Source organism: Triticum aestivum, chromosome 7A, assembly GCF_018294505.1.
Source record: "Triticum aestivum cultivar Chinese Spring chromosome 7A, IWGSC CS RefSeq v2.1, whole genome shotgun sequence".
NCBI classification, from domain to species: domain Eukaryota; kingdom Viridiplantae; phylum Streptophyta; class Magnoliopsida; order Poales; family Poaceae; genus Triticum; species Triticum aestivum.
Window position 1 is genome coordinate 98,052,325 of NC_057812.1, and position 10,000 is coordinate 98,062,324.

At 46.1% G+C, this 10,000-nt stretch overlaps 1 protein-coding gene across 1 annotated transcript; it reads left to right on the forward strand.

The window, feature by feature from the left end:
* The first annotated feature begins 287 nt into the window (after positions 1-287).
* Positions 288-1,200, forward strand: LOC123153109 (uncharacterized). The gene is made up of 5 exons (XM_044572391.1): positions 288-421; positions 538-639; positions 726-842; positions 969-1,019; positions 1,110-1,200. Exons 1-5 carry the CDS (start codon positions 288-290, stop codon positions 1,198-1,200), a joined length of 495 nt encoding a protein of 164 aa, XP_044428326.1.
* The last annotated feature ends 8,800 nt before the right edge of the window (positions 1,201-10,000 follow it).

The following is a 10,000-nucleotide window of genomic DNA, read 5'->3' on the forward strand; positions in this document are numbered from 1 at the left end:
TTGTTGTACATTTGCTTTTTATTGGCATGAAGCGTTTACTTGCAACACTTTGTTTTATTATTCCTGAAAAAAACACTTTGTATTATTCACACTGATAAGTGATACTTTTTGTTAATCTGAAGAGAGCGACGGCGCGCGAAACTCACGTATAACTCAAGAGGCCTCTACGTGGACACAAAATGAGGCTATCAGCAATTTTTAATATATTGTGAAAGTTAGGACTTGAACTCAAGACCTTAGCTCTGATACCATCATGCACTAGTCAACGTAACTAAAAGTCTGAATTGATGAAAAAACTAATAGTGCAATCCACATATACTGTAACACTGTTCCACTACGACGGCCACACGACGGAGTGGGACGAGGAGTTCCAGTGGTCCAAGGAGACCGTCCACTTCAGCGCCAGGAAGCAGACCAAATGGTGAGAGCCCCGTGCCTGTCCGTCCGTCTGTCTCCGACGTTTTCTTTCTTCAGTCTGTAGTCCCAGCAATCTTCAGACATTTCTGACCTGCAATGTGTGAATGATGATTGACGAAGGTGGTTCGCCAAGAGGTTCCTTCACCCGAGCATCATGGCGCCGTACGACTACGTGTTCCTGTGGGACGAGGACCTCGGCGTCGACAACTTCACCGCCGAAGCGTAGGATCGTCGTCGATCATCCATATCCATTCCGCATGTAGCTGCTTTCTGAATTTTGATCATTCAGAGACTGTGGGCGGTTGCAGGTACATCAACATCGTGAAGAAGCACGGGCTGGAGATCTCGCAGCCGGGGCTGGGCGCCACCAAGGGGCACAAGGCGTACGACGTCTCCGTCAAGAGAAACTCCGGTGACATGCACAAGTAAGCAAGCAGTTGCTGATTATGCAGGCATGCAAGAATGACCATGCACACAATTAATCTTCTAGGTGTAAGTTTTGATGCACTATATATGATGATTAGCTAATCAGGCATGCTTGAATGACACAGGACTGCAGGGGGGAAGCAGTGCCCCGACGTGCACCAGCGGCCGTGCAGCGGGTAATTGATCATCATCAACACAAGTTCTTCGCCCTGTGTCATGTGTAAGGAATTTTAAGCTAAGATGAAGAAGCATGTATGCATGGGCAGGTTCGTGGAGGTGATGGCGCCAGTCTTCTCCAGGGATGCTTGGAGATGCGTGTGGCATATGATCCAGGTTAATTTTGAGAACAGAGCGTAGCTTAGTTGGCAAGGCGCGGGAGTTCACAGCCAGCTCACCAGGGTTCGAGTCTCGTCTCAAGGGCTTGATGCTCACGGAGTTTTCTTCTATAAAAAAAAAAATACCAACAGGTCTAGCCCAGGTATTATTATTATTGTTATTTTTATTTTATTTTGTAGAATGATCTGGTTCATGGATGGGGTCTCGACTTCAAATTCTGGAGATGTGTCAATGTACATAGTTACTTGATCATAGATGCACACAACATTTTCATAGATTCACTGAAGAATGCTTAAATTATCGAGAAAATCGCTTTGAAAAACTGTGCACACCTGACATGGCTCACTATTTGTTGATTGTTTTCGGTTTTGAACTGGCAGGACCCTGAAGAGCAATTCGGCATCGTTGACGCACAATATGTTGCCCATCATGGAGTGCCCACACTCAGAGATCAGGTAACATAACTTCATCGAGTGCTTGCCCACATGATTCAAACTCGTGTCAGCCGAGAGACATTATCGCGCTCTTGCCATTAGGCCAGAAACCCATCCACGTGTTTTCATTCGGGTCCCCATTAGTTGCATCCCCATTTTCCGCAAGAAAGACATTTTTTTTGACAAAGGGTGAATTTGTTTGGCTCAAAATGGAGAATAAAGAGAATACAAACACAATAAGCATCAAGAGGCCGCAAGAAAGATATTATGTATGATTGAAGCTTAAAGCATGTATATTTGGAAAGATTTTGCAAAATATATTGAATTTTTATTGCGTAGGAAGGATTGTACTGCCGTGTCATCTTGATTGAGCACCGATAATTAAAAGGTGCTGACATAATATTTATCAAGCACAAAGTCATACATCATAAATTGTTTAAGCAACTTACTACACCACAACCACTTAAAGCATGAACATGTTACATATGAAGCATATCTTGCGTGCGTGGCATGCTCTCAGATACTCTCACTACTAGGAAAAGAGCTATAGATGATATGGACATTAATGGCGCACCGTGTATGTAGTGCGCCACTGCTATATAGCAGTGGCGCACCAGATATTACTAATGGCGCACCTGGTATGTGATGCGCCATTAGTAGTTTTGAAAAAAAAAAAAATTTATTAGTAATGGCGCATCATGGGATAGTGCGCCATTACTAGTTGACATAGTAATGGTGCACCACACCCACCGTAATGGCGCACTATCCCATGGTGCGCCATTACTAACGAAATTTTTTAATTTTTTTTTCAAAACTACTAATGGCGCACCACACATCAGGTGCGCCATTAGTAACCCTGGTGCTAAATGCACCTCCCTGGACCACTTTTTCAGTTTTAAAAAAATAAAAGGAAAGAATGGAAATGTTAAAAAAATAAAAGAAAATAAGTTTCCCATGTGATATGTGGTCTAGTTGTTGGGAAAATTTACAAATATGAATTTCGACTTTATTTGCAAAATCTCTCTGCAATTTAGTAAAATGGGCATAACTTTTGCATACGAACTCAGATTAATTTTTTTATATAAAAAATCATTTATTCGAAAAGTTACATCCGAAATGAACCGGGGGAACTCCGTTCAACATCTTCAAAATTCCCAAAAACCTAACAGAACAAAAGATACGGGGCTTTTAAGATCTAGAGGGGGGGGAAATGAAAAAAAATTCAAACTTACTAGTGGCGCACCATTTGCTAGGTGCGCCACTAGTAACAGAAAAAAAATTGGTTTCAAAAAAATTTTGGATTTTTTTTCAAAATATGATACGTAATATGACCGGGAAGTTTGAAATATTTTTTTTAAAATTTCATCACACTCATGAACATGAACAAATCCTAGACATCAACAAGGTTTAATAGGATTGTATGCTAGATATATCAACAAGTGCATGTGAAGTGAGCTGGTGCTGGGGTTAGGATGGGTGACCTTTCGGGATTTATATTTGCTGGTCACTATGAAGAACTTGAAAGACGCTAAGACAACAATTTATCCCTCAACTATGAGGGGAGGTAAGGAACTGCCATCTAGCTCTGCACTTGATTCACCTTCTGTTTTGAGTAAGCTTGCGGTACCTAAACCTACTTCTGCTATTCGTTCTGATATGTCGCATGTTATTGATGATGCCACTTCTACTATGCATGATACTTATGATGAAACTACTTCTATGCTTGATACTACTGTGCCACTTGGTGAATTTCTTGATGAACAACTTGCTAGGGTTAGAGAGAATGAAATTATTGAAACTGATAACATTGATGAAAGTGATGATGAAGACTCTCCCCCTAATAAATATGAATCGCCTGTTGTTCCCGAGGGTTATGTTTTGGAAAAAGAAGCTGCTATAGCTATTTTAGCTTACAAAGATAGATACGAGCTCAAGAGGTTATTAGCTAAATGGAAGCAGCAATCTCTTAATGCTAGAATGAAACCTGACCCTGCTTTTGCTACTTCACCTATCTGTATTACTGATAAGGATTATGAATTCTCTGTTGATCCTGATATAATTATTTTGGTTGAATCTGATCCTTTTCATGGCTATGAATCTGAAACTGTTGTGGCACATCTTACTAAATTAAATGATATAGCCACCCTGTTCACTAATGATGAGAAATCTCGCTACCTTTATATCCTTAAAATATTTCCGTTCTCATTAAAGGGTGATGCTAAGATATGGTTTAATTTTCTTGATCCTGGTTGTGTGCGTAGTCTCCAGGATATGATTTATTACTTCTCTGCTAAATATTTCCCTGCTCATAAGAAACAAGCTGCTTTAAGGGAAATATATAATTTTGTGCAAATTGAAAAAAAAGAGTCTCCCACAAGCTTGGGGGAGGCTTCTCCAGTTACTTAATGATTTGCCTGATCATCCTCTTAAGAAAAATGAAATACTTGATATCTTTAATGGACTAACCGATGCTTCCAGAGATTACCTGGATAGTTGTACTGGTTCTGTTTTCAGAGAAAGAACACCACATGAAGCTGAAATTCTATTGAATAATATGTTGATAAATGAAAATAATTGGACACTTCCTGAGCCAGCTATTGAGCCAATTCCTGAGCCTATTCCTAAACCAACTCCGAAGAAGAGAGGTGTTCTATTTCTCAGTCCTGAAGATATGCAAGAGGCAAAGAAATCTATGAAAGAAAAAGGTATAAAAGCTGAAGATGTTAAGAATTTACCTCCTATTGAAGAAATACACGGTCTTAATTTACCGCCTGTTGAAGAAACATATGATCTTAATCCATTACTTATTGAAGAAACTCATGGTCTTGATAAGCCGACACGGGTAGTAAAGGTAAATTCTCTCTATAGATTTAATGAAGGTGATATTCCTCACTATAAGTCTACTAGACAATGCTTAGAAGAGTTTGATAATTTTATTGTCAAACAAGAAAACTTCAATGCTTATTTTGGTAGACAATTGAAATACAATTCCGATATGCTTGAACACTTGAGTAATTACATGGCTAATGTTAAGGGTGAACCTAAACTCATTAGTAAACATGCTTCTATTGAAGGAAATATGCCCTAGAGGCAATAATAAAAGTTATTATTTATTTCCTTATATCATGATAAATGTTTATTATTCATGCTAGAATTGTATTAATCGGAAGCATAATACATGTGAGAATACATAGACAACCAGAGTGTCACTAGTATGCCTCTACTTGACTAGCTCGTTGATCAAATATGGTTATGTTTCCTAGCCATAGACATGAGTTGTCATTTGATTAAAGGGGATCACATCATTAGGAGAATGATGTGATTGACTTGACCCATTCCGTTAGCTTAGCACTTGATCGTTTAGTTTGTTGCTATTGCTTTCTTCATAACTTATACATGTTCCTATGACTATGAGATTATGCAACTCCCGTTTACCGGAGGAACACTTTGTGTGCTACCAAACGTCAAAACATAACTGGGTGATTATAAAGGTGCTCTACAGGTGTCTCCGAAGGTATTTGTTGGGTTGGCGTATTTCGAGATTAGGATTTGTCACTCCGATTGTCGGAGAGGTATCTCTAGGCCCTCTCAGTAATGCACATCACTCAAGCCTTGCAAGCATTGCAACTAATAAGTTAGTTGTGGGATGATGTATTACGGAATGAGTAAAGAGACTTGCCGGTAACGAGATTGAACTAGGTATTGAGATACCGATGATCGAATCTCGGGCAAGTAACATACCGATGACAAAGGGAACAACGTATGTTGTAATGCGGTCTGACCGATAAAGATCTTCGTAGAATATGTAGGAGCCAATATGAGCATCCAGGTTCCGCTATTGGTTATTGACCAGAGACCTGTCTCGGTCATGTCTACATAGTTCTCGAACCCGTATGGTCCGCATGCTTAAAGTTCGGTGACGATCGTAATTAGGGTTTTTGTGTTTTGATGTACCGAAGGTTGTTCGGTGTCCCGGATGTGATCACGGACATGACGAGGAGTCTCGAAATGGTCGAGATATAAAGATTGATATATTGGAAGCCTATATTTGGATATCGAAAACATTCCGGGTGAAATCGGGATTTTACCGGAGTACCGGGGGGTTACCGGAACCCCCCGGGGGTTAATGGGCCTACATGGGCCCTAAGGGAGAGGAGGAGGGCCGACCAAGGCAGGCTGCGCGCCCCCTCCCCCTAGTCCGAATAGGACAAGGAAGGGGGGGGGGGCGGCGCCCCCCTTTCCTCTTTCCCCCTTCCCCTTTGAGGGAGTCCTGGATTAGGGGGTGTTCGGGTAGCCGGACTATACCTTCAGCCGGACTCCAGGACTGTGAAGATACAAGATTGAAGACTTCGTCCCGTGTCCGGACGGGACTTTCCTTGGCGTGGAAGGCAAGCTTGGCGATGCGGATATTCAAGATCTCCTACCATTGTAACCGACTTTGTGTAACCCTAACCCTCACCGTGTCTATATAAACCGGAGGGTTTTAGTCCGTAGGACAAATTCATCATACAACAATCATACCATAGGCTAGCTTTTAGGGTTTAGCCTCCTCGATCTCGTGGTAGATCTACTCTTGTACTACCCATATCATCAATATTAATCAAGCAGGACGTAGGGTTTTACCTCCATCAAGAGGGCCCAAACCTGGGTAAAACATCGTGTTCCTTGCCTCCTGTTACCATCCGGCCTAGACGCACAGTTCGGGACCCCCTACCAAAGATCCACCGGTTTTGACAACGACATTGGTGCTTTCATTGAGAGTTCCTCTGTGTCGTCGCTTTTAGGCCCGATGGCTCCTTCAATCATTAACAACGATGCAGTCCAGGGTGAGACTTTTCTCCCCGGACAGATCTTCGTCTTCGGCGGCTTCGCACTGCGGGCCAATTCGCTTGGCCACCTTGAGCAGATCGAAAGCTACGCCCCTGGCCATCAGGTCAGGTTTGGAAGCCTAAACTACACGGCTGACATCCGCGGGGACTTGATCTTCGACGGATTCGAGCCACAGGCAAGCGCGCCACACTGTCTCGATGGGCATGATATAGCTCTGCCGTCGAATAGCGCCTTGGAGGCCGTACACGCATTGGTTCCGACCATTGATTCGGAGCCTACTGCGCCGATCAAGGATCAGCGGGTGGACGCTGCCTCAGGGCTGCAATCTCAGAGGCGATCGAGCCGAACTCCAGCCCCGCACTCCGCATGGCCCGTGACTCCGAGGAACCGGATTCCTTTCCGAACTCCGAGCCCCTAGCGCCCCTGCCGATCGAATCCGATTGGGCGCCGATAATGGAGTTCACCGCCGCAGACATCTTTTAGCACTCGCCCTTCGGCGACATCCTGAATTCGCTAAAGTCTCTCTCTTTATCAGGAGAGCCCTGGCCGGACTATGGTCAGCAAGGATGGGATTCGGATGATGAAGAAATTCAAAACCCACCCACCACCCACTTCATAGCCACTGTCGACGACTTAACCGACATGCTCGACTTCGACTCCGAAGCCATCGACGGTATGGACGACGATGCAGGAGACAACCAAGAACCAACGCCTATAGGGCATTAGACAGCCACCTCATCTCACAATGTGTACATGGTGGATACCCCTAAAGGAAGCTACAACGAGGAAAACGGGGATGGAAGGAGGGATCGATCTCTCGAAAAACAATCAAAGCGTCGGCGTAAACGCCGACCCAAGCCCCGCCTCGATAAAGACCCAGCCATAGAGCAGGATGAGCCGGTAGACGATGAGCACGCCTTAGAGCAACCGTTCCAACAGGACAACCCGTATAGAGAAACCGAACATCCCTCCCCTGGCGAAAATGGCATTCCGGACGACCCTACGCCGGACAAGCCCACGAAGCAGAAGAACCTCCACAAATGGCTCGTCGCAACCGCACGCAGCCTGAAAAAGCAGAAGCAGAAGCTAAAAACTGCGGAAGATGCACTCAGGATCAGATGGAGTAAAGTAATCAATACCGCAGACAAATACACACTACAGGAAACAGTTAATTTGCCGTCTGTGGATTACAGACGGCAAAGACCTAAATCTAGATGGCAAAGATTTTGCCGTCAGGAAGCAGATGGCAAACTCAGACGGCAAAGATTAGCCGGCAAAATATACTTTGTCGTCAGCCTTTTGTTGAGATGACGGCAAAGATTTTGCCGTCAGTCAAAAATCAACTTTGCCGTCAACCGAATAATTTACAGACGGCAAAGAAAAGCATCTTTGCCATCAGCCAAACGCCATCTTTGCCATCAACCTCAAACATCACAGACGGCATAGAAATATTTTTTAATCAAATAAAAACTGAACCCACAGTGCACAATTGAGATCAGCTAGCCAATATTTCACGGGATGGTCGACACGGTAATCAAACCCCACTACAATCTTCCTATACAATACACATTATCGATATTTCCAGATTGAAAAAAACCTAAATGATGTACCACACTAGATTGTACACAATACACATTATACAATACCCAATACTACATGTCTACATCACAATACACAACAATATTACATGAATAGCCTGCAAAAAAACAATATTACACGAATATCTTCTCGATCCACCACAACCTCAATCTGGTGGAGACGAACACCGCTTCTCGATCCGCCGCTCCTCTTGTGTAGGCCACTGCGGGACGCGCTCGATCTGGTGGTTCCGGCGCCGGCAGTGGCGGCCCCCAGCAGGCAGACGAGCGGGCGGACGCAGGACAGAGCGGGCGGACGCAGGCGAAGGCGGGCGGACATGGGCGGCGCGTGGCCAGTTGCTGGGGCGGCGCGCGGCCGGTTGCGCGGGCGGAGGAGGGCAGGCGGCGCGCAGCCGGTGGCACGGGTGGACGTAGGCGAAGGCGGGCGGACATGGGCGGCGCGTGGCCGGTTGCGGGGGCGGCGCGGCCGGTTGCGCGGGCGGAGGAGGGCAGGCGGCGCGCAGCCGGTGGCACGGGTGGAGGCGGGCTCCGGTGGCGCGGCGGAGGCGGACGGCGCGCGACGGGGGATGGGGCGTGGAAGCCGGCAGGGGCGACGGCGGGGGATGGGGCAAGGGCTGGTGGCGTGGGGGTCTGAGAGGAAGGGGCCGGGGCCGGTGGGCTAAGGTGGGGGGCGGCGGATGAGGTGGTGTCGGGCGCCGGTTGTTGTGGATCGAGAGCAGAGAGAGAAGAGAGAGAGACATGGTGTGGGTGGGTGTCGGGAGGATAAGGGAGAGAGAGATTGTGGTGGGGGCGCGTGGGGCATGGGGCGTGGGGGGCACTGTGGGGAGTTAGGATGAGTGAACTAGATCGTGCCATGTCATCGATCCATGTGATCGATCCGCGTCTTGTGTTTCTTCTTTGCCGTCTGTAAAAAAACCGCGGACGGCAAAGAGCTCACTTTGCCGTCTACTAATAAAAACACATACGGCAAAGATTCTTTGCCGTCTGCGAGAGCAAAAACTGACGGCAAAGATTCTTTGCTGTCTGTGATTTGTTTCACAGATGGCAAAGTGCGCTCTTTGCCGTCTGTGTTTTTTTTCGCAGACGGCGAAGTATGTTTTGCCGTTAGTTTTTCTTTGCCGTCTGGTGATAATGGCAAACCTTTCTTTGCCGTCTTGCCCGATGAAAAGCTGGCGGCAAAGACGCCCCCTGACGGCAAATTAGCTGTTTCCCGTAGTGACGGCGACAGCCGCCGCACTAAAAGCTATCCGAAGAGAAAGCTACTGCCTGAATTCGACGAGGAGGCCTTAGAGCCCTCGCATTCCAAAGGTTTGAGAGCCACACGGTCGGATAGACGACCCCATGGCCAGCATAAAGCGGCAAGCAGTGCCGCACTTAAGCCGGCATGCGACCCACTTAAGGACTCGCATCATGGCCCAGCCAGGTCCATTTACGGGCCAAGAAAGCAAGCTCCCGTAAGCAATGCAGTAAAGCCATTATCAGAATCCGGCACACCCAAATACAGGGGTGCCGCACACCCCCTATGTTTCACCGATGAGGTCCTGGATTATGAATTTCCAGCGGGATTCAAACCCGTAAACATAGAGGCATATGATGGAACAATAGACCCTGGAGTCTGGATCGAGGATTATATCCTCCACATACATATGGCTAGAGGAGATGACCTCCACGCCATAAAATACTTACCCCTCAAGCTTAAAGGGCCAGCCCGGTATTGGCTCAAAAGCCTTCCTGAAAACACAATCGGAAGTTGGGAAGAGCTCGAGGACGCTTTCCGAGCAAATTTTCAAGGGACCTATGTCCGCCCTCCGGATGCAGACGATCTTAGTCACATAAATCAACAGCCCGGAGAGTCAGCTCGGCAATTCTGGAATAGATTTCTTACTAAAAAGAATCAGATAGTCGACTATCCGGACGCTGAAGCCTTAGCGGCTTTCAGGCATAATGTCTAAGATGAAT

Coding starts and splice junctions, on each gene's coding strand:
- LOC123153109 (XM_044572391.1), top strand. CDS start 288: ATGAAAAAACTAATAGTGCAATCCACATATACTGTAACACTGTTCCAC. Junction 422..537: donor GCCAGGAAGCAGACCAAATG/GTGAGAGCCCCG, acceptor TGATTGACGAAG/GTGGTTCGCCAAGAGGTTCC. Junction 1,020..1,109: donor CACCAGCGGCCGTGCAGCGG/GTAATTGATCAT, acceptor ATGCATGGGCAG/GTTCGTGGAGGTGATGGCGC.